This window comes from Enoplosus armatus, chromosome 2 (assembly GCF_043641665.1).
Source record: "Enoplosus armatus isolate fEnoArm2 chromosome 2, fEnoArm2.hap1, whole genome shotgun sequence".
NCBI classification, from domain to species: Eukaryota; Metazoa; Chordata; class Actinopteri; order Centrarchiformes; family Enoplosidae; genus Enoplosus; species Enoplosus armatus.
The window spans coordinates 22,987,825-23,011,871 of NC_092181.1; the positions used below are offsets into that span (position 1 = coordinate 22,987,825).

At 43.1% G+C, this 24,047-nt stretch overlaps 1 protein-coding gene across 1 annotated transcript in view; it reads left to right on the forward strand.

The window, feature by feature from the left end:
• The first annotated feature begins 1,003 nt into the window (after positions 1-1,003).
• myo15ab (myosin XVAb) overlaps positions 1,004-24,047 on the forward strand; it is a 41,285-nt gene continuing 18,241 nt past the window's right edge. Inside the window, exons 1-37 of the mRNA XM_070915412.1 lie at positions 1,004-3,553; positions 4,710-6,962; positions 7,070-7,189; positions 7,318-7,635; positions 7,919-8,116; positions 8,307-8,548; positions 9,342-9,735; positions 10,089-10,171; positions 10,717-10,780; positions 10,899-11,008; positions 11,700-11,774; positions 11,953-12,043; positions 12,144-12,149; positions 12,240-12,343; positions 12,982-13,045; positions 13,388-13,501; positions 14,789-14,950; positions 15,099-15,212; positions 15,336-15,394; positions 15,716-15,839; positions 15,946-16,041; positions 16,627-16,758; positions 17,483-17,608; positions 18,268-18,345; positions 18,833-18,984; positions 19,629-19,674; positions 19,792-19,916; positions 20,507-20,624; positions 20,735-20,910; positions 21,725-21,809; positions 21,938-21,970; positions 22,101-22,182; positions 22,398-22,528; positions 22,741-22,836; positions 23,062-23,190; positions 23,312-23,418; positions 23,608-23,786. Of these exons, the coding sequence (XP_070771513.1) occupies positions 1,004-3,553; positions 4,710-6,962; positions 7,070-7,189; positions 7,318-7,635; positions 7,919-8,116; positions 8,307-8,548; positions 9,342-9,735; positions 10,089-10,171; positions 10,717-10,780; positions 10,899-11,008; positions 11,700-11,774; positions 11,953-12,043; positions 12,144-12,149; positions 12,240-12,343; positions 12,982-13,045; positions 13,388-13,501; positions 14,789-14,950; positions 15,099-15,212; positions 15,336-15,394; positions 15,716-15,839; positions 15,946-16,041; positions 16,627-16,758; positions 17,483-17,608; positions 18,268-18,345; positions 18,833-18,984; positions 19,629-19,674; positions 19,792-19,916; positions 20,507-20,624; positions 20,735-20,910; positions 21,725-21,809; positions 21,938-21,970; positions 22,101-22,182; positions 22,398-22,528; positions 22,741-22,836; positions 23,062-23,190; positions 23,312-23,418; positions 23,608-23,786 (9,136 nt within the window). The remainder of the gene's footprint in view (positions 3,554-4,709; positions 6,963-7,069; positions 7,190-7,317; positions 7,636-7,918; positions 8,117-8,306; positions 8,549-9,341; positions 9,736-10,088; positions 10,172-10,716; positions 10,781-10,898; positions 11,009-11,699; positions 11,775-11,952; positions 12,044-12,143; positions 12,150-12,239; positions 12,344-12,981; positions 13,046-13,387; positions 13,502-14,788; positions 14,951-15,098; positions 15,213-15,335; positions 15,395-15,715; positions 15,840-15,945; positions 16,042-16,626; positions 16,759-17,482; positions 17,609-18,267; positions 18,346-18,832; positions 18,985-19,628; positions 19,675-19,791; positions 19,917-20,506; positions 20,625-20,734; positions 20,911-21,724; positions 21,810-21,937; positions 21,971-22,100; positions 22,183-22,397; positions 22,529-22,740; positions 22,837-23,061; positions 23,191-23,311; positions 23,419-23,607; positions 23,787-24,047) is intronic.

Here is a 24,047-nt window from a genome sequence, read left to right on the forward strand (position 1 = left end):
GAATGAGTGTGGTGACACTGCCACAAGAGTTTGTCTTTTATCACAACTCTACAAGAAACAGGCTAGACTGTAGAGAGGGTAGAGCTTGAGCTGGAGTAACAGCTGCATTTTTTGTTGATGTGTTTTTTTATGTTTGTATACATTTTTACAGAAAGTAAATGCCGCAGGGATCATACTGTGTGGAAATTAGTAAAACCAACACAGTAAAAATCTCTCGTAAAAGTTTTACAGTGAGGTTAAGCTTGATAATACAGTCAATGCTATGTGTACATAAGCAGATTTATAGAAGGCATTTAGAACCCTGTGACCTTAAAACCTACAGTAGAGCTTGACATTAATAAGTAGAGATTGGCAACCTCTTGCTAGGGGTTGTAGATATAGTGGTCACAGTTGGGTAGAAATTGGACATCCCTGGCTAATGTGCACAAATAACGAGATATGGCTTACAGTTGAGCAACGCTGAGCAGGGGTTGGAGATCAAGAGTAGGGTTGGAGATCATTTGGCAGCAAGATGGGTAGGGGTTTCAGACATCACTGAAGTGTATAAAAGACATTAGCACCAATCTTAGTAAATACATTTTAACATAGTTCCTGAATGAGGCAGTTTACTTGACTTGGTTTCTTTGTGTATGTGTATATATACATGTTTGTCTGTGTGTGTGTGTGTGGGGGGGGGCAGTATGTTGCTGACATTTAGCTATGTATGTCTGGGCAGGAGCCTTCATGGGGACCAGATTTTGGCAGTGTACAACTGCTTTGGCCAGGTGGACCTGTCCTCACACAGATACTGAACCTGCATATAGTGCCAGGACAAAGTCAACTAGGCATATCTAAACCAAGGAATCCTTTAAAGGTCAGACTCTTGATCATATTTTCTTAAAACTAAGGATACTTATACATGCAGTATTTCCTTCCTTACAGTGACGATATAATATTTATGTGCTTGAATGTTTACAGCATTGCATCCTGAAGAGAGGGCATGTGCTCCTAGCCATTTGCCACAATGCCCGGCAAGAAAGACCCTAAGAAGGATGCAAAGAAGGGTGGAAAACCTGAACCAGAGAAAAAGAAAGAGGAGGAAAAGAAAGGGAAGGATGACAAAAAAGGAGGAAAAGACGACAAGAAACCCAGCAAGGACGATAAGAAAAGTGGAAAGGATGACAAAAAAGGGGGGAAGGATGATAAGAAAGGGGGGAAGAAGGGAAAGGAGGAGCCACCAAAGGGGAAAGATGATGGAAAGAAAGGAAAAGACAAAGGAAAAGGTAAGAAAGTGGAGTCCGAGGAGGAAGAGGAGGAACTCCTGAGTGATGAGGAAGAGGAAGAAGAGTTAAGTGAAGAAGAGGATGAGGAGGAAGACTCAGACGATGACAGGAGAGGGAAGGGGCGAGGAGGCAAGGGGGCTAAGGGAAAGAAAGGGGGGAAGTCTAGACGTGGGGAATACTCAGAAGAAGATGACGAGGAGGATGAAGACGAAGACGAGGAGGATGAGTATGACGAGGATTATGGGAAATCCAAAAAGAAATCTAAAGATGGCCGCCACCATAAAGGAGGGAAATCAGATGCTGATGCAAAGAAGAAAAAAGGAAAAAAGAAAGAGGAAGCTCCGCAGCTTCCGATAAAGGAAATCCCAAGGAAAGGTCTGAAGAACATGTCTAGGATGTTCATGAAGTTTTCTGGCTTCAAGAGGCGCAGGAACAGCAGGAAGAAGCTGAAAAGTACGTCACGTTTGTTCTTGAGGTTGGGGAAGAGAAAGAACCGCCTTGCTAAGAAGAAACGCCGCAAGTCCATGCTGAAGAACACCTCTCGATTCATGATGAGGTTTAAGGCCAGCAAAAAGAGGAAAAAGGAGAAAGAGGCCAAAGAGAAGGAGGCAGCAAATGGTGGGAAGAAGCCAACATATATGCTGCTTCGTCTGGGAGGAGGGAATGAATCAAATAAGAAGAAGGGGGGCTTCTTCAAAGGCTTATTTGGAAAAAAGGATGGTGACGGGTCGGCTGACGACTTCAAGAACAGAAGTGTGTTGCTGGGTAAGGTTGCAGCAGCAACTAATTGGCTGACCAAACGCTTCCTGTCCACTAAAATGCGAGGACATAGAGCACATAGCCGACAAGCCAGCTCCAGAGATTATCTCCATGGTTACCATAATAATGGTTATGAGCATGAGGAGGAGGCTTATGGATACAACCAGCAATATTCAGTCCACCAGAAAGGTTATGGAGGCTATGAGGATGCTTATGGTGGTTATGGAGATGAGGCAACTGCAGCATATGGAAGCCAGGGTCAGTTTGGTTACTATGACAATGGAGCAGGGGGAGCAGAGTATCAAGACCTGGGTTACTATGAGGAAGAAGGACTCTATGATCCAAATGAAGAATATTATGAAGGTGGTCTTTACGATGAGGGCATGAGGGACTACCATAACCCTTATTCCTCTGCCCAAGGCTACTACAACAACCAGGAAGCTGATTACTATGGTTACCAGCAACAACAGGCAATGGCAATGTATGGTGACGAGGGTCTGGACTACTATGCACTAGTGGGTGAGGACCATATATATGAAGGAGAGGTAGATGGATTCCTTGACCCTCAGGCCCAGGGTTATTATGATGAAAATGGTCAAGCAGTTTACTATGCTGATGGACAACAGGGTTACTATGACAATGGACAGGCAGGTTATTATGAGAACCCTTATGGAGCAACTATGGGTATGCAAGGGGGATTTCCACCGAACTATCAAGTTAGTTATAGTGATGCTGGCATGCCCTACCAAGACTACAGCTCCCAGCAGGCCATCGGAGTTCCACCAGGAGGTCAGCAGGTCTTTGGCTTTGGAGGGCAAGGGATGGATCAGGTACAGGGCCAATATGTAGACCAGTATGCAGACCAGTTGGATCAATATGGGGATGATACTGGTGGAGTTCAGGGAGGGGAGATGACATTTAGAGTTCCTAGACCTCAAGTGCGTCTATTTGGGAAAGAGCGTCTAGATGTGCCCCTGCCCCCTCCACCCACTTTGCCACCTGATCCAGAATTTGAAGACATGTCAGAAATCCAGTATGAAGACCAGATTCCTCTTGCACCAGGTCAACTCAGTGACATGATGTCATTACAGCAGCAGCAAATGGGAATGTCACCACAACAACAAATGATGATGTATCCTCAAGAACAAATTATGTTATCTCAACAACAAAATGTGTTGCCCCCTCATGAACAAATGATGATGCCCCCGCAGATAATGTCACCACAGCAACAGATGATGTCACCACAGCAGCAGATGATGTCACCACAGCAGCAGATTATGTCACCACAGCAGCAGATGATGTCACCACAGCAGCAGATGATGTTACAACAAGAACAGAGTATGTCCGCCCAAATGATGTCATCACAGATTATGTCACCACAGCAACAAATGATGTTACCACAGCAACAGATGATGCCCCAGCAAATTATGTCACCACAGCAGCAGATGATGTCACAACAAATGATGTCACCACAAGAGCAGATGATGTTGGCGCAGCAACAGATGGTGTCTCCGCAAATAATTTCACCTCAGGTAATTCTAGCTCTATTGTATCATTGATTTTGTATAAACATTTAGTGCTATTGGGTCACTGAAAGGCAACTTTGCCAACTTTCATCCAGATTTACTTTATAATGTGGGGTGAACATATACAAATGTGACAAAAATTCCCACTGTGTTCTAGAGAGCACACTTCCACTGCCCCTCCAAGCAACGAGCTTGAGTTACCTACAGTCTAGAGGGAAAGCCAGAGCATTTTTAACGACTAAAAAAATGTTCTGCCACATTGTTAGCTTTCAAGTAGTAAAATCAAAAATTACATCGCTAGACAATGAGTGATTTTTTGTACTGGAGTGTGCCTACTCAACAGCCAATCAATAGCTACTCTTGCAAATTAGAAGTGTTGAAAAAAATCAACATCTCCAAATTAGCTCATTAGATTCTTGCCATCTGCAGCAAATATTATACTTGCTTTTTTCTCCCACCACTTATCAATAGCAAGTGACATATTACATTGCTTGTCATAAACAAAAAGGTTAGAGAAACTCTGTAGTAGCGTAATTCCTGTTGGCAATGGATACATCTTTTAATTATTTTTGACACAACACCACTGACATCCAGCTCAGTGGAGCAACCAACTGCTAGCCAGGTGCATCTGATTGCTTGTGAGCTTCAGCTGGCTTGTTCGGGTCCAGTATCGTGGGAGCCTGGTTGAGTGTGACAATAGGGGGTTTGAAACCTTTAGTCGGTTACTTGAAAAAACCAAAGCTTGACTATGGTACTCAACCACTAAGTTAGTCTTTTAACTTACCCAAACGCTGTTTGTTTAGGACCAGCAATGTAATAAATAGTTATAGGCACCATGTTGGGGTGGAGTGGGGGCATTTGGGGAGGGGGGGGGTGCAGTTTTCACAATTAATACTGTTTTTTGTAGAAAATATTAAAAACAGAACTTGACTATGCCATTTCATTTTCTCTGCTAAGATTAGCTGTATTTTGAAAAATGCATTCATCCACAATCTACAATAACAGCAGTGAAATGTGTCCTCAATATGTGGTCTACAAAATACCCTAAATTGTCACAACACCCTTAATACTATTTTCAGCACTGCTACCCCAATGTATTACTCCCTTAACTTTTTTCATTCTCAGTTTATTTTAACCCTGACCATTTTTTGTGTTTTTCCAGCAGCAGATGATGACAGACCCAATGATGATGTCACAGCAACAGGGTTATGGCCCAGTGTCGATCCCTACTCCAACTGCCATGATTATTAAGCAAGCAAGTATGTCCCCCCTTCCTGCGCGGCGCATGCAACCCTCCCCGACTCCATCCCGCCGCTCTGTCATCATGTCCTCCCCACAGATGCAGCGCCATCCCTCTGCCATGGCTTCCCCAGTACCGTCTCCTATGCTTCCACAGAGACGCAGCCCCTCCCCCCAACCATCCATGAGGACTGGGTTCATTAATGCCCAAAGACCCCCCTCTGTTATGTCGAGACGAATCTCCCCTCCTTCCTCGCCCATGGCCTCCCCCCTCATCCATCGTAGAATGCAACCCCAGAGATCACCTTCTCCACTGGTTCGAGGGCCCTCACCCTCTCACTCTCCCCGTGCCTCCATGATTCGGCGAAGTCCTCCACTCTCACCAAGAGCGTCAATGAGACAACGTTCTCCACCTTCTTCACCCCGTGCTTCCCTGAGGAGGCGAAGTCCCCCACCTTCTCCCACTCCAGCCCGCAGCCCGTTTGGAGGGAGGAAGATGCGTGGGCCATCCTCCCCTCCCCTCTCCCCTGGTCATGCATCTCCCCCTCTCTCTCCACAGCTCAGTAGAAGACCATCTCCCTCTCCCTCCCCATCTCGTCGCAGTTTATCCCCTGCAGGGTACCGGCCTGCCCCATCATCTCCTACCCTCTCTCGTCGCTCAACACGGCTACTCAGGGACCCCACTCCATTGGCCCGGCCTAGGATGGGGGGAAATGTTCCCTTGGGTGCTGTTAGGCCCTCTCCTATGGGTCTCAGAGGGCGCCCAGTGCCCCCACCCACCCAGAATGTGCGTCCATTCCGTCCCTCCTCCATACGAAGCAATAGGTCTTCTGTTCTCACAGTGGACTCCTCCCTCCATTCCTCCCCTTTTCACTCACCTCACATGGCCCACCGTGCTCCACTGCGGAGGAGAGAATCTGGCCGATTTCCTCCTCGCCCTGTGGCTCGAGGACGTCCCCTCATGGCCCAGCAGTCTATAAGAAGGATGCCTCCCGCCTCTCCACAGCTCTCCCTTAAACACATGCCACATCCTGCATCCCCACGCTTCTCTCCTCGACTTTCCCGTCAGTCTTCCCCCCTCCTGCCCCCTCGAGCTGCCCATCCACCCACTTATGCACCAGAAACGTATGTGTCTGGCTCCTATGCTGGTCCTTATACTGAGCAGTTGCATCAGTTTGTTGCTCCCTCATCTCCCATGTTATCTGGTGCTTTGCAGAACCAGGCTATTCGACAGGCCTCTTTTGCTTCCCCCCTTGGCCCAGAGCCAGCCCAGGTGGTAGGCATGGGTGAGATGGCTACCGAATATGTAGAACCTTATGCTCCCTCATCCCCTTCACTTTCTGGTGCAATGCGCAACCAGGCTATTCGAGATGCGTCCTATGTTTCCTCACTGCAGAGACCAATGTCGCCTTATGAGCAGCCTATAGCCCCTTCATCTCCCATGCTGTCTGGGGCTCTGCAGAATCAAGCTGTACGAGACGCATCTTATTATTCTCCTTTACAAATGCCAATGTCCCCCCATGAACAGCCTATGCCCCCTTCTTCCCCAATGCTGTCTGGAGCTCTGCAAAACCAGGCAGTGAGAGAAGCCTCCTATGCGTCTCCTCTTCAAAGGCCTCAGTCTCCATATGCCCCATCTGTACCTTCATCTCCAATGCTCTCTGGAGCCATGAGACATGGTCATGCACTAAGAGGTGTGGCTTCTTATCAGACTCCACAGTTCCGTTCACCATACGGACCAACTGTTGTTACTCCATATGATTATATCTCTGAGCCTGGCCCGGCACCACTGCTTCATGACGCTCTACAGAACCGGTCTGGTTTGCAGAATGTCTCATCTTTGAGATCTCCTATGATGCAACGCCATAACCCTTATGCACCAGCTGGGCCTCAGCTCTACAGTGCTCTTCAACAGAACCCAAGCCTCCGCCAAGCATCTTATCAGACACCTGTGCAACTGAGACGGTCCCCATATGGACCCCCGCCACCCTCTTCACCAATGTTAGGAAGTGCCCTACAAAATCCACAGCTGATGCAAGCATCGTACCGTCTGCCAGATGGAACCTTGGTGTCACCATATGCAGATTCACGTTCCTCCCCGTTGCTCGGCCATGCCTTGCAAAACCAACAAGTCCGTGGAGCCTCGTACACCTTGCCTGATGGATCAGTTATTAGGGTAGGTATAAAAGAAGCATGACAAAATAACTATACAACCTTACATGTATGTTTTTCTACATACGGAAAAACAATTGTACTCTCCCATATCACTCCTCACAAACACAGGACCCACGTGTGCCCCAGAAGCCCATGTCTCCTAACCTTTCCAGAGCTCTTCAGAACCAGGATCTCAAGACTGCTTCATATACTCTCCCTGATGGCACCATTGTAGACCCTAGACAGCAAGTAACTCATGACTCATGCATTTGCCTGTTATTGTTGTATTTCTTTCTTCTCTCGTCCTTCTATTGTGAACCATGTAATAGTTAAAACTCATGAATATATCTCTCACTCTTCTGTCTCTTCTCATTCAGCAACCCATTTCCCCAAACCTGGCGAAAGCCCTAAATAACCCAGCTCTGCGTGAAGCCTCCTTTTCTCTCCCTGATGGTACCATTGTGATTGACCCAAAGAAAGAGAAGTCTCCAAACCTTGCAGCAGCACTTCAGAACCCCTACCTGAAAAGTGCATCTTACACCCTGCCCGATGGTACTATCATTATTGATCCAAGGAAACCCGTCTCTCCAAACCTCTCCAGCGCTCTTCAAAACTCAGCACTGCGAAATGCCTCTTTCACACTACCGGAAGGGGTTCATGACCCCAATACACCCATTTCACCAAACCTGGCTAAGGTTAGCTATGGATTCAGACTCTTTGTTTTTTATGTTTCACACCACCTGTAACTGTGTGTGTGTTGATCCATTACTCCTTCCTCTCTTCTCATCTATATAGTAGGACTTGTGTAAAAGGGCACAGGTACTTTGAAATAGTTTCCACAAATTGATAGCTGTTTTGTTAATAATCATTGGGAATCAAATACACTAAGCTGCTGCTTTAATTTTACTGATTAATTGAATTGTACTTGTTTAACCTCTCAGGCTTACCTTAACTGAAACCAGCTGTTGTAATACTCAGGCCCTCTGTAACCCAGCCTTGAAAGGAGCTTCATACACCCTCCCAGATGGAACTATTATAGTGGACCCAAGGAAACCAAAGACCCCCAACCTGACAGCCGCCCTGCAGAATCCCTATCTAAAGGGTGTTTCCTACACTCTGCCTGATGGAACCATCATCATTGACCCACGGAAACCAGTTGCCCCTGACCTGTCTAAAGTGTGTATCTTGTTAAATGTACCTTCATTTTTTTTTTTCATTAACCCGGTACCTGTGTTTTTTTGAAAATCAAACATATCATTGTAGCCAATTCAGACATCTGAATTGTACAATTTGATGACAATAATTTGCACAATATAGCAAATTCTGATTACAGCCTTGAATAACTACCTGGTGTCTTGCTTTGCAGGCTCTTACTAATGATAACCTTCGTAATGCATCATACCGGCTCCCTGATGGTTCCCTGGTTATTCCTGGCCAGAAGCCCTCCACTCCCAACCTTTCAGCTGCTCTGAGGCAAAACCAGGCTATTCGGTCTACAGGTCTATATCAACTGTCAGATAACTCTGTACTGTCAGGTGTACCCAAACCCTCAACTCCCAAGATTTCCCGTGCGCTGCTGAATGAGGAACTCCATGGTGTCCGTTTCAGGTAGGGAACTACACTATAAATGGAAACTAGGGCAGAGAATGACCTGATAGGCTTATATTAGCACTTTACAACCAAAACGTTTCAGGAACTATGTAACCAGAGGGACTAAACTTAGAAACAAAACCAGGAACCAAAAGTCCCCTGATGATAGATTAAAAAAATGGCAATGTTGAAACGCTATTTTCACACACAAGAAAACAACACAGAGATGGCTTGTTGTTATTTACTGTTGCGTGACTCTGATGTGTTGGATATAATGAAGGCTTAAAAAGGAGACATTCAGAGGAGGAAAAGGAGTTGTTCTCTCACTTTGTCCTCTTATCACCGCTCTCTCTCTCTCTCTCTCTCTTTCTCTCTCATCAACTCCCTACCCCTCTCTACCACAGCTCCCTCTGTCTCTTGTTCACTCAGGTGTCAGGTTGTTTACACTTTCTCTCTTTATCTTGCTAATTTCTTAAACTTGGGAACGCGGAAACAAAGCCAAATGTTGTTTTTAACGTCATTAAAAATCAATATCAATACTAGAGTTTTAACAGTCCTTGTTTTGTGTGTGGTACACAAGTTGCAGAGGAGTTTGTCTTTGACCAATCAGCGACATTCGGTCCATGATTCATGATACAGGTTTACTTCCTCAAAAGGTTCTTGGTCCCCTGGGAAAGTGTCTGCAGTGGAAATGCTCTATATGTAGAAAAGTAGCATAAATTGCCATTTATATCACAATTCCACAATGTCAATGTTGTACATCCCTGCGTTACATGTTCTTAATTGAAGAAAAACATTCCTTGTTCCACAGACTGCCGGATGGCTCTCTTCTCACACGTCGGTTCCACAACCCAAGCCTGTCGGATGCCATCCAAAACCAGCAGCTTCGCTATGCCTCATACAGCGTGCCAACCGGCCTGCAGGGTGAGGATAATCGCTATGCTGTGGTTCCTCCCTATGGGCCACGCTCAGGACACTGGGCCAGGAATGCCCGAGGAGAAGGGGAAGGAGGGGAAGATGTTTGGGCAGCTGAGAGGGTTTTACCACATGGGACGGTTCAGAATCTGTCAAAGTGGTCCATGTACAGAGAAGACGGGGTGTTAGAAGGATATTCACCTGCGCCTCGAGTTGTGGACGGACAGTCTCAGGACACAGAATGGACTCCTGACAGAGATAGAGTACCTGGTCAAAGTTGGTATGATAAGGTAGCTAACTTTATGAATTCATGTGTTTATTCATATGTGTTTGTACTTGCCCATTTTAGGAGGATTAGGTGTTTCACTTTTTAAGTTTTTAATGATTTGTTAATGACAGATGATGGCCAATAAATTAGGAGGTAATGAGATATAGACATTATACAAGCAATAACTGTGAAGTGTACAACATAGAAGCTGGATGGCCCACAAAAACATTTTCCTGTAGAGTTTACAGATTAGAATATTTGAAAATCTGCATTTTTTATATTATATATATATATTAGCTACTTCAAGTGATGATAATATCCCTTAAGCTTTGACAATGTTGGAATAATTACACGCCATTATGTGTGTGTGTCCAGATCTACTCTATCCTAAGCATGCCCTCAACAGGCCACAGGGTGAAACGCTGGGCGGAGGGAATGGAGGACATGACACAGCTGCCGTAAGCAGAATCCTGTATTAACAAACAGCCTCACAGCTCATTCACTCTTGTCACACAAGCATTCTTTTGCTCCAGTGTAGAGCAGCACAGCTCATTTCAATGCATATCCTTTCAGTTTCTTCAAGCAACAATTTACAGTGTATGTGTGTGTGTCCCAGTGTGCCTAGTAGGCTTTGAAAGTCCTTGAAAATTTCAGAAAGAAATCACTGCATTAAGTATTTTAAGTCTATAAGTATTTTATTATTATTATATTCTATAATGCAACACCCAAGTAGATCACTGTTGAACAATCATCACTTCACACCCTGAGGAATCCCCTGCATTAGATATTTATATTATGAAAGAAATTATTCCATAATCATTTCCTGACATGCTCCAAAGTAAAAACGTTGTAGAGAGTGACATTACATAATATTACCAGTTTTCACAGAGAAAGATCTTGAATGTCATTGAAAAGTAATTAATATTGGAAGTCAAAGTGAGCTCCGGTGTGACAATATGTGCTCTGTACATGTGTGTTTAATTTCCTCTGTGTTTAATTTCAGTGAGCTGAATGAGACCACAGTGCTGATGAACCTGAAGAAGCGCTATGACCAGGAACTTGTATATGTATGCTTAATTTCTAATTTGTAGATGATATAACTAATGTCATCAGATGCCATAGACACTGCCTGCTACATCCACTCTCCTTCTTATCCTTTCTTTCTCTCTTTTTTCTTCCACACAGACCTACATAGGCAGCATCCTCGTGTCTGTGAATCCCTACAAGTTGCTCAACATTTATGGCACAGACATGGTGCTTCAGTATGGGGGCCGCGGCCTGAGTGACAACCCTCCGTAAGACCTGGGAGTGTGTGTGTGTGTGTGTGATAGACCAGGGCAATTAGCCCCTGAACATTTCTACAAAATCTGATGGAAAGCTAGGCCATTGGCCAAAAAACATTCATGCCTAGTGTTCACACTACTCAATGTTTTCGTACCCCTAAAATGAAGACTTTTGAAAATGCTGTGATAACATAATTAGTTTGAAATCTCCAGGATTGTGTTTTAGTGTGGACGGGCACAAACTGGGACTTTTGAAAACAACGATGCAGACACCCATGCTCCACCTTGTTGTCAGTCCAAGCGAAGAAACCACCGGTCTTACTTTTCGCCATTGCTGTTCTTCCTTCTAAGTATTTTATGCAACTAAGCAAACAAGAGTAGACAATCTGCTTTCTGTTTACACTGGCACGAGCATATCCAGTGTACATGATACAATTTTGAAATTAAAATAAGTTAGTGTGGCTGTAGCCACAGTTTGGTGGTAAATAGAGGTATTAATGCAGCACTCTCAGGTGTTAGTAAGAGGCTCCTATTACACTGCTGTTGGTTGGTTGCCAAGGGAGAGTTTGGTTATGGATTTCACTACCACCTCACATCCACACGCGCAGTTACACACACACACACACACACATAACAGACACGTACACACAAACATCATATAATGATGTATTTTTTCACTAAAAAATGTTTTGTTGTGTTGCAGTCATCTTTTTGCCATTGCTAATCTCTCATATACCACCATGATGGATGCCAAAAAGGATCAGTGTATTGTGATCAGGTATGAAATGCTGTTACTGTGCATTTTTCACTTTGGCTGAATAAGGCCGTGAATTTCAACTAGCAGCACTTGGACAGAACTCTGAAAGCTGCTTTTTAAACAGCAAAGTGCTATTTGAGTGTTCAGTACGTTTTGCTTTTATTACTGTGTCTGCAATGTGCTGTTTTCATCATTACAGCGGAGAAAGCGGGTCAGGAAAGACTGAAGCTACTAAACTGATTCTGCGTTACCTGACAGCCATACATCACAAATGCAACGTCACACAACAGGTAGATATACAGTATATTGTGTACAAATACAGTTAATACTGTGATCATTTAAGCTAACACTTTCTTCTCTTCTCTCTTCTTCTCTACCATCTCCCATCAGATAGAGGTAAAGTGTTCCTTGTTTTTGCTCTCATGACAACCACCATCCCTGTCAAAGGTAGTCATGGTAACTTTTCTGTCTGTGGTGATTGGTCAGATCCTAGAGGCCACGCCCCTGTTGGAGTCTTTTGGGAATGCCAAAACAGTGCGCAATGACAACTCTTCACGCTTTGGCAAATACACACAGATCTACATGGAGGAGTGAGTAGTAACAACTTCTACCAATGGAGTTAAGAACTCATTTAACATCAGCAATGGTTTTTAGTTTCAGGCTAAAATCAGATCACATAAATAATAACACACGTAATTTTCCATGCTTGTTACAACTGTTGAAATTAGGCAGCATATTAAACATAGACCTCACAAATGCTTTTTTTTAATCCCATGATACCAGACTACAACTGATTGTTGCTATAGTAATGCATTATCACAGTTACTCTACAGTATGTCATGTCTTATTATATAATATTTCCATTTCCAGATGGGCTGTAGTTTCTCTGGGATAAACATGAGCCTTTGTAAAGCTAACAAGCAGCCTGTATGTTAACTTTACTCTGAGTAGGCTTCTGGTCACCTATGTGCACGTCTGTAGACACACATACACACACACACACACACACACACAGACAGTGGGTTAAGTGGAGAATATGCTAACATGTCCCAGTAACACAGTTAGATGAGTAGTTGATCTTCTGCTAGGACTGTGACAAAGAAGATCCGAGCACATTACACATGCATGACCTGTTTGTGTGTGTGTGTGTGTGTGTGTGTGTGTGTGTGTGTGTGTTTGTCCGTGCATGCATATGTGTCTATGTATCTGCCTGTGTGTCATTTACAAGGGGTGTAATCAGCGGTGCCATAACGTCCCAGTACCTGTTGGAGAAGTCCCGCATTGTCTTTCAGGTGAAAAACACAAGCTCTCTCACACACTCACACACTCACACACACACGCACACAGCCGGTCAGGTTGGAGTCTTCTTACCACTGAGTCATGGTGAGAAAGAGGAGATTGTAGGTGTCAAACATGTTGCTCTCTATCTTTATACAACCCAGTCTGTTCATCAGTCATTCATCCATTACGCTGTCTTTTCTGCAGTACTATTTCCACTTCAGTAAATCTACCACCACAGATCTCAATCATAGAGCTTTTCTAATTGTTTGTGTGCATGTGATAGTTGATTTATATATGTCATGTGGCTGTGTGTGTGTGTGTGTGTGTGTGTGTGTGTGTGTGTTCATCCACAGGCCAAATCGGAGAGGAACTACCACATCTTCTATGAGATGTTGGCAGGTCTTCCTCCTCATGAGAAGCGCTCACTCTATCTGCAGGAAGCTGAGACTTACTACTATCTGAATCAGGTGCTCCGAGAAATATGAAATACACTCCCCTCCACACACACACACACACACACAGCACAGATAAGGAGTGGTCACTGTAATCAATTTCACAGTCACATTAAAAAATGAGATGTCAATTTTTTGAAAATGTGGCATTTATTCCACAAAGTGATTAATAGCACCAACATAAAACTCACTGTGGTTCCCAAATAGAGTCAGGGACCTTTGCAGCCTGGATTTTTTGTATCTGAGAGATATTGAGTGATAAATGTAATTAGCTGATTTATTTCATAAATATGATATAATTTGTTACTGTGTATATCCTCTAGTAAGTCTTCAATGATTGGTGAAAAAATAGATCTAGTTTTATGTTGCGGCATGGCGCTAGTGATGCCAGTGTTTGTTGGTCTGTTGGTTGGTAGGCCGGTCTAGATGGAATTATCTCTAACTATTAAATGGATTACTATGAAATTTTGTACAGACATTCATACTCAACAGAGGATGCATTTTTCTGATTTTGGTTATCTGCTGACTTTTCCTCTAGCGCCAGCATTAAGTTGACATTTTTATTTTAAACTGAAATGTCTGCACCTATAGGATGGATTACTATGATATTTGATACAGACATTCATGATCCCCACTGGATAAACTGTAATAACTTTGGCGATCCTCTGACTTTTCTTCCAGCAGCATCGTCACGTCCAAACACCAGAAAAATTTAAAAAAATAAGTCTCAGCTGCACTTTGTGTTTAGTTTTAGTTAGTAAATGTACTAACACGCGAAACTGAGAAGGTGAACATGTTAAACATTATACCTGCTTAACATCTGCATGTTAGCATCGTCATTGTGAGCACGCTTGTATGCTGACATTGCCATTTACCACTGCAATCCCCACGTTGCTCATGCCAATGCTGATTAAAGACCCATGACTATTTACATTGTTATCGTAAGTTTGTGGTTACTACTACCAGCACGTGTGGCTTATTTTTTTGATAGTATTGTAACCCCAGGCTGTAAAGTAGTGTTTCACTGCTCCCTCTGGTTGAAAGTGTGGTCAGAAGAGCACTTTGTTGCAGCAGTAAACACCCTCAGCAGTGATGTCACAGTGTACTGACACTCCCTGACGTATGCTTCTACATCACTGCATCAAGGTGAGAAGTTGAACTCCTGGAGGTCGGGCAGAAACAAAACTTTCAGCTTCTGATAAGTTCCTCTTTAATTAGAGCTGCGATTAAACAGGCTGAGGGTAAGTATGCTGTTGTTGATAACAGTGTATGTGTGTGTGATTTGTGTGTACGTGAGTGTAGGGAGGGGATTGTACCATAGAGGGGAAGGATGATGGAGAGGACTTCAGGCGTCTGCTGAGTGCCATGGACATCCTCTGTTTCACCCCAGAGGAGCAAAACGGCATCTACAGACTGCTGTCCTCTGTCCTTCATCTGGGGAACGTCTACTTCCAGCCACACCAGGTCTCTCGGTCACACACACACAAATAGGCTACATAAATGCATTTAGTTTCACGGCTGAATGATAATGATGATGTTGATAGATGATGGTAATAATGAATGTGCATGCCTCTGTGTGTGTGTGTGTGTGTGTGTGTGTGTGTCCCTGCAGGCTGAGGGTCAGGAGGTTGCGTCGGTGGTTAGCGCACAGGAGATCAGGGTGGTAGCTGAGCTGCTGCAGGTCTCACCTGACGGCCTGCAGAAGTCTGTCACCTTCAAAATGACAGTGAGTAGAGCACACTTCGCTTAAACAATCACACCCTCACACACACACACCATAGATATAAGGAATTATATTATAATAATTAAAGAGATGTTGTCAGATAACAGATGTGTTTGACCCCCCCAGGATACAGTAAGGGAGAAGATCTTAACTCCGCTCACAGTGGAGAGCGCTGTGGATGCCAGGTGTGTGAATAAAAGTCTGAATATAGTATCTGTTAAATTAAATACTACGCACCTACTTTCGCGTGAAGTAACCTGAGATAAAAGCCTGTCTGACAGTCTTGTTTGAGGCTTTTTAATGTCCTCGTTTTTTTTATCTAAAATCACACCAGGAGACTACTGAGAGGGAGTGAAGAGTCTTTGATATTCTCTTCCAATCTTTTGGTGGAGGCATGTGAGGACAAAGGATGTCAGGGCTGGGGGAGAGATTTTTCAGATGTCCTCTGTTTCCATAGGAACCGGGTTTTCTGTTTCCATAGAAACCTTATTGTGTGTTTTTCATAGAGATGCCGTTGCCAAGATCCTGTACTCGCTGCTGTTTAGTTGGCTGACAGAGCGCATCAACGGACGGGTCTACCCTCGCAACGAAGCCCTCTCCATCTCCATATTGGACATATATGGATTTGAGGTCAAGCTAAAGAATGATCTCGCTCAATAATGTTACAGCGCTGATGTGTCTGGCCTGTGTTAACTAACTTTCTCACTCCTCAATGCCTCCTCTCTTTATCCTCCAGGAGCTACAGGTGAACAGTTTTGAGCAGCTGTGCATCAACTACGCCAACGAAACTTTGCAGTTCTTCTTTAACAGGGTCATCTTCCAGGAGGAGCAGGTTAGGGAAACTACAAGTTAATATTTTCATACACATGCTTGTATTTTCCCAGTGAGGATGGATTTTCTGATTTGCATGTCAAAAGACATCTAGACATGTAGGTTAAAACCGGCCTAAATATGGTTGAAAAGTATGAAAGAAAGAATAAAATAGAATAAGTCGGTTTTCACCAGTGGACTATTAGTAAAAGTCAGACACGTTCACGCTGTAAAGAAAAGCTATGGGCTCTCACTACAGACCCTGTCATGTCTCTGACACACACACACACAAAAAGTCAGGATCAGGGTATCGTAGATTGTCCAAAATGAGGTTGGGGAAAGGGGAAAAACTGATTATTGACCTGCTTCATGATATTTTTTTCTGCAAAACACCACATCAATGTTTACTGGCTCAATACATGTATGTCTGTGGCGTTAATGTAAAGTAAAAAGATAAAGAGCCTTGTTTGTAACCTGACTGTCATGCTTTTCCGAAAAGTTTTCATAAACACACAACGGCACTTCAACTGGACTCAAAACGGCCGACAGTGGAGTAAGAAAAGTTTTTTAAACACTAACCTGATGAACTTTTGTGCTGTGTTTTTAGGAGGAGTACATGCGGGAGCAGATAAAGTGGCAACAGCAGCCTTTCAGCCTCAACCAGGCCTGTCTTGACCTCATTGCTGCTAAGCCTCATGGGATACTGCGCATACTGGATGACCAGTGCGGTTTCCCTCAGGTACATCCACACCTGTTGACCTAAACTCTTCATTCCTAAAGTTGTAATAATAATATGTAATAGTCACCACTGATATTGATGGGAGTGAACTGAAAATAAGATTGATTAATATAAACAGTGCCTAATTAAAGCAAAGGGTGTTAAGAATTCATTACTCCATCGGAAAACCTCTATAAGATCCAATCAAGACAGACTCCTGTGGTGAGCATGTGTAGTTAAAATGAAGTTAGATTAGATTACAAGAAACTTTTGAAATCTTACATTATTTAGGTGCACTGTGGAAAAAAAAGCAACAGCTGACAATAACACATGATTCAAATATTTCATACCTCAGTTTTGAAAAGAAATTTATAAAACATATAATAGTTATATATTATATTACAATATAGTTATAAAAAAACCCATCTCACTCATAAAACCAGGAGACTGAAGTGTATTATAGCCAGTTTCGATCAATACAAAACTATCCCACATGCTCACTTAATTGCGTACCTGCTGTTATCATTATTCCCGAGGCTCCCAATTTAAGAAGCTGACAGAGCTCGTATTGAGATAAACGTGTTATGAAACGTCTCTGATGCTCAAAGTGAAATATGAACACGGTGTTACACAAGTAGCTGACTGAGGCAAACTGCTGAAATCACACACAGGCAACATGTGTTTGTGCTGTAGAGATTTAGTTTCCATGGCTCGCCAACCATTAACCGTCTCCGCTCATCGCTAGGCAACAGACCACACCTTCCTTCAGAAGTGCCACTATCACCATGGAAACAACCCGCTATATGCCAGGCCAAAGATGCCACTGCCAGAGTTCACCCTGAAACACTATGCTGGGAAGGTCACATATCAGGTAGATTTCTTTCTTTCTTTTGCAGAAAGAACATTTGTAAAAACGTTCCTTTTTGTCACTTTTTATTTGTAACAATCAATCAATTTTTCCATCACAAATATTTCCCTTTCTAAGTCCCTCTATTGTCTGGGAGGTTCTGTTATTAGTTATTGTCTTTTTGCAGGCAGCCAGTAAATTTTACAGAGCTGCAGTCCGCTTCTTATTAGTACCTCTTGTGCTATCAAGCCTAGATACAATATCTTGTTGTCCTTAGGGACCTCGTAACCTCACATGTCTCTTAAGGTTAAACATATATTCTCCCAAAATGTGTTAATCTTTCCACTTGACCAGAAGATGTGGGAATGATTAGCATTCATGTGCCCACACAGTCTCCCACACTACTGTTAAGTAAGAAGATTCTTCCAACCAAATCGCATTTCCTAGAATTTGTAAACGTGTTGTGTTACGTACTTCTGCATCTTCCAAAGCGAGTCCACCTCTGATGTTTCTACATTTTCTTCTCATTGATTCTCATTGGATAGACCTTGTTTTATTTCTTCAAAGTCCTTTTTCAATGTACTTATACACTTAAGTTCTCCACCTTGGATTAATACTTTTAGTTGTCCACACATGTTCCTGGTTTTTATTTTGTAACACTTTTCTAATGATTTGTGTTGCAGGTGCACAAATTCTTAGATAAGAACTTCGACATGGTCCGCCAGGATGTTTTAGACCTCTTCATCCAGAGCAAGAACAGAGTGAGATGTGCATATACACTTTTATCTTATGACTTACTGTCTCTTATTTACAGTACATTTACAGTATTCCCCAGTCTTTATTCCCCAAATAAGCAGTGATCTTACACTTACATTTAAATATCATGATTTTTACTCATCATCTTGTATTATGATGTCGTACAATACAACTGTGTGTTTTGACTTTTAACCTTTCGGTTAAGAAATATACAAATATATATATAAAATACCCATGTAGTAAGTATTGTGTGAGTTAGGAATACATTCTGAGTTGACAGTAAGTTGAACAGTAAGTTGAACTAGTACTATATAAAGAGAAATATTTTATGCATTCAATACACATACTACAAATATTATCCACCAATATGACAGGATATTCAGGATTGACTGTTAACACTGTGGTTTACCTCTTTGTCCTCTGTGTGTGTGTGTGTGTGTGTGTGTGTGTGTGTGTGTGTGTGTGTGTGTGTGTGTGTATGTGTGTGTGCAGATGGTATCCAGCCTCTTCTTAAAGCACTCAGAGTCCGTGTCTCAGCAGCGGTCTAACGTGCGCCACAGCAGCACGGCTCGTCGTTATCAGGCCAACACGGTCAGCGCAAAGTTCCAGAGCAGCCTGCAGGAGCTGCTGGAGAAGATGGAAAGGTCTGAGTTACACTCAATTAACCTTTATGTGGAAACCTCTAACACACCTTTATTACATCAGTGGAAAATGGCACAGTTGTGTTCGAAACTGCTCCCTAGTTGCCACTGAAAAGTATTATATGCTAATTTGAGTGTCCAGATAGTATAAAATGTATGCACTATGTAGTGCCCTCATACGTTCTCACATTAACTGTATGCTTTGTTCCTTAGAAGGCAGACACTTAAATTATACTTAGGTGACATTGCACCTGTCAGTGGTGATGCAAAATAATGATGAGTCACACTGTATTATGTCCTTGTGCCTAAACAGACAACGAGTTCTGAACATTTTGTTTTGTACCATTAGACTAAAGGGATTAGAGATCAGTTCTGGCAAACTTCTAAGCCTCCAATGTCAGTGTTTGTAGGAGCCATTTATCTTTTGCTTCATTTGAGCTTGATCATGCCTCTGGAGATCTTCCGTCTGAAACAGTTAATAGACAATATGCCATGCCATGCTCTACTGTTTTCTACTTAGAAAGTTGGTTTTCCTTCATTTCCTTTCAGTTGGAGAGTTGACGTCCTTGCGCAGGATTAATGTACTAAGTCTTCATTAAATCATACATTCATTTATCCATCCGTTCGTTCTCATCTATCTGTGGCAGGTGTAACCCTTATTTTGTGCGATGCATCAAGCCAAACCATCATAAGGTATATTTGCAAGTTGGATGAAGTGTGCAGGTTTGCAGTGGGTTTTTTTTGCATTTTGATTAATATGTGATATACAGCTCATGTGTATTATGTGTATGCATGTATATGTATATGTAGGAGCCAGGAGTGTTTGACATGGAGCTGATCAGCACTCAGCTACATTACTCTGGTATCATGGAGACCATCCATATCAGGAAGGAGGGTTATCCAATCAGATTCCACTTTCACAACTTCCTATCCAGGTTGGTTACTTAACAATCTTCACATTAAGCATATTTGAGGAGAAATGTAGCTCTAATTGAACCATGTACGCTAGAATATAGTACAGACTGTCTCAGCTTCCTGTTCAGCTTTCTTTCCTGAAAAGAATAGTTTCTGCTCCCCTTTCCACTTGACACTTTCAGCTTGTCAAAATTGCTGGGATTATTGGCTTTTTCTGGCTGGAGTGCAATTCACACACCAATTTCTTCAGGCTGAAAGAGCCATCTGGCACTTGCCAGCTCCTGCAATAGGAAAGCAGCTGAAACCAATTGATCTCACAGCACCTCTGACCACCGGCTGCCAAAGCACTTTGACTTACAGTGGAAAGACAGTTTCAGAGTCATTCACAGTCAATTAGACTTACACTAAAACTACTAAATACAAACAAATACTTAACTACCAAAACTCAGGAAACCCAAGTAGCCTCACACTAGGCCTCTCAGATTGACAGCCAACGATAAGACACATGTTGCAGCTTTGGATTTCACTGATCCTTTTTCACATTTACTTCAGAATTCACACCGAATTGTCATTTTAAATGTGTGTTTTTATGTACTGTATGTGCACACAGGTATAAAGCCCTGCTCTGCCTGAAGGATCCTCCACCTGCAGATGGAGAAAACTGTGTCTACATGCTCCACAAGCTCGGTCCGGTCAAGATCGGCACATATCAGCTGGGAGTCAGTAAGGTGAGCTTTCTCAGTAACATACACATGTACAAAAAAAGGTCAAATGAATCATACATAAGAAACAAATACTGTTTCATTTACATTTGTGTGTGTGTGTGTGTGTGTGTTAGATTTTCCTTAAAGAAGAGCTGTATCAGTTATTGGAGGGGAAGCGTGACCGAGTGCTGAACATCGCTGCTATGACGCTGCAGAGATACACCCGCATGTGTTTTGTCCGAAAGAACTTTAACAAGTTCCGGCGCCGTGTGATCCTGCTTGAGGCTCGCTGCAGAGGCTACGTGGTCAGGTAATGTTCACCTGAGGTCAACAACTTGTATACTTTTTTTGGCTCTTAGATTTGAAGAAAAAAATGTCTTGTTCTAAAAATCATCCTGGTTCTCAGTGCTCAGGTTGAAAACCATTAGTGTCAGTTTATTCCTGGTGGTTGACTTCGAAGCCTTCTTTAATGGGCAGCACGCTGTCCTGCTTGAGTATGGAGTTTCAGTCCTCAGCTTGGCAATTTAGGCTTCAGTGTTTGATTTCACAGCACCAAACAGGTCAAAGCTTATCACAGACAGCCTGCTTCTTTTGTCCTTGATGTGAGGAGACAGGGTCAGAGGATTCAGGCTGTGCTCATCCATCAAAGGTGATAGATTTCTCACTCATTGCCACTCCGACGAAACCTGCAAGACGTGATGCGAATTTGCATTTTATTTGAATGTGTAAAATTCACCTCCTGTCTTAATGAGGACACTAAAATGGCAATAAACTCTAGGTCAAACGCTTTGAATCTGTAATGATATTTCAGAGATTGTTGGTCACGCTTTGATGAATTTGGGGAAATGACACATCATACACTGAAACTATAACTAACTATAAATGTGATTAACATAAATCTTGCTGCATCAATTGTGCTGTCTGTTCTAATTACAGTGACTGACGTTATAGTAAAATGTCAGACTTAAAAACTCAAACGTGCCTGCATCTTTCAGTGTGAATATTTGTGTTTTTATATTACTAAATGCTTACGTACGCACTTGCAACCAACTTCTTTTTCTCTGCTTTCTATCTGTATCTGTATGAATAATCCATCCTCCATGGGTAACACTTTTCTTGAACAGAAAAAAGTTTGCTCTGCGGAGGAAGTACCTCATCAGGTTCCGCTCCACTGTACTGCTCATCGTCAACCGCCAGCGTTACATGAGGGTATGCACGCTGTGTTTGTGTCTGCGTGAACAGGGAAACTTCTGGGGACATTTGCAGTATTTGTGTTTGAAGAATGAATAAAGAAATGAACAAATGTGTGAAGTGTGATACTGTTGTCTTTCTGTCAGACAGTGGTGGAGCCGGCAAGGAAGGCAGAGGAGGTGAGTGAAGGATGAAATACAGTGAAAGTACCTGAGAGGGAGGTGAGCCACATTTTGAGGGAAAAAGATGAAGATGCAGCTTTAGTGTGTAATATAAATGTGTACGTGTGTGTTTTTTCAATGTGTGTAGGATCGCATCAATAGAGAAGTGGTGAATGTGACAACACTGCCTATCCCTGCTGAGCTGGCAGCCCTGCTACAGGCAGCCTCAGGTGTGCACGCACACTCACACACACACTCACACACACACACACACATATAACACACTGATCTGCAGTCAGTCAGTGCTATAAATAAGCTTCCATCAACAGATGTGTTCCACCCTGTTTGCAGGTGGGTTCAACAATATTTACTGTCGTATTTCTGTGATGACACATGGCCTGCTGTGTGTGTGTGTGTGTGTGTGTGTGTGTGTGTGTGTGTACAGGTGGTGAAGAGCTGCATTCTGACTGCTTGGCGGTGGTTCAGGCTCCAAAGGTTCAGGTTGACCCCCAGCTGACCCTGCCCCTGGATATCAACAACTACCTCATGACACACTACATTCGGGCCATATTTAGGGTAAACACACATACACACACACACAAGCACAAAACAAAAAAACATCTACTCATGAAAGTGTGTTAACACATGAATAAAACATGAATCATCTGGGTTGGACCCAGGACAGTGTTGATGCAGTGCTCTATCCATGTGACTACCTAAATACTCACCCGTGTATAATCATGTATGCACTGTGTGTGTGTGTGTGTGTGTGTGTGTGTCTGATGTAGGATCCATTGTTTGGGATGCTGACAGCCCCGCTGGAGTTTTCTCTGATTCGACAGGATGAGGAGCTCAAACAAGGAGCGCTGAACGTTTTCATCCTGGTACCTCAGAGTCAGCTTCTAAACAGCTTCATGTCAGGAAATCATATACATGTGTACAGTACTTAAATTCAAACACATAAAAAGTCAATGATTCAGACTATTCTCGCAGTAAGACATATCCAAATATTGCAAGCAAGCCTAATCATAACATGAAAAGCTAAGACTAAGGACCTCTTGGAACTAACTTGCAGATTATAGTATGTGTAAATATCTTTGCTTTAATAGATACTAAGATTCATGGGTGATCCTAACTTGAATGGGGCTCAGGAGAATCTGTTTGGGAACTACATCATCCAGAGAGGACTTGCCAATCCCAGCCTCCGAGATGAGATCCTGGCTCAGGTAGCCAATCAGGTGAGACATAGCTCGTTTTTTTTTCTAGCTGGTGGGATAGAAATGAAAACCCAAATAAGGCAGTCTTTCACTATTATTGCAAATTATCTCTTTAGTTTAATTTTCTCCTCCCCTCTATTAGGTGTGGAGGAACCCTAACATTTTGAATTCAGAGCGTGGTTGGCTCCTCCTCTCCTCCTGTCTTTCTGCCTTCCTGCCCTCTCAAAGGCTGGCCAAGTACTTGCTGAAGTAAGAAACACAGTCAAAAAGGGAAATATATTTACATTACTATACATGGAATAAAGAGCAATGGCAGCATCTCCGTGTTTAATCATGCAGTACATTTATTACCTGCTTTTCTGTGCCTGCCTGTGATCTTTGTGCATGATTTCAGTGGCTGTTTTGCATCTCTCTTTGTGCTTGTTGTTGTTGTTGTAGGTTTGTGTCTGACTATGGGCCGGAGGGCTACGACTGTGTGTGTCAGCATCGTCTGCTTCAAGCTCTGCAGCGGGTGAATGTCGGGCCAGAGTATGTGCGTACGTACCCACCCTGTCTGCTAGAGTGGACCGCCAATCGCAAGCGAGCTCACACTGTTCTGCACATACACTGCTTCGATGGTGAGAACACACAACACACACACAACACATGTAGCCAAGTGGTCAAAGCGGGGATTTTAACTAATTATATATTCTAGTTGCAAAATGTTGGTTAGATAGAAATGAGAGAGAGAGAGATCTCTTTACTCAACATCTGCAGTCAAGTGGCCTTGAGCACTGGACCACCATCTGCATCTGTATTCACCATTACAAACATTTTATGCTGCCATGTTGGCCATGCCTCTCTTATAAAAGAGATATTGTATCTCAGGAGACTTTCTA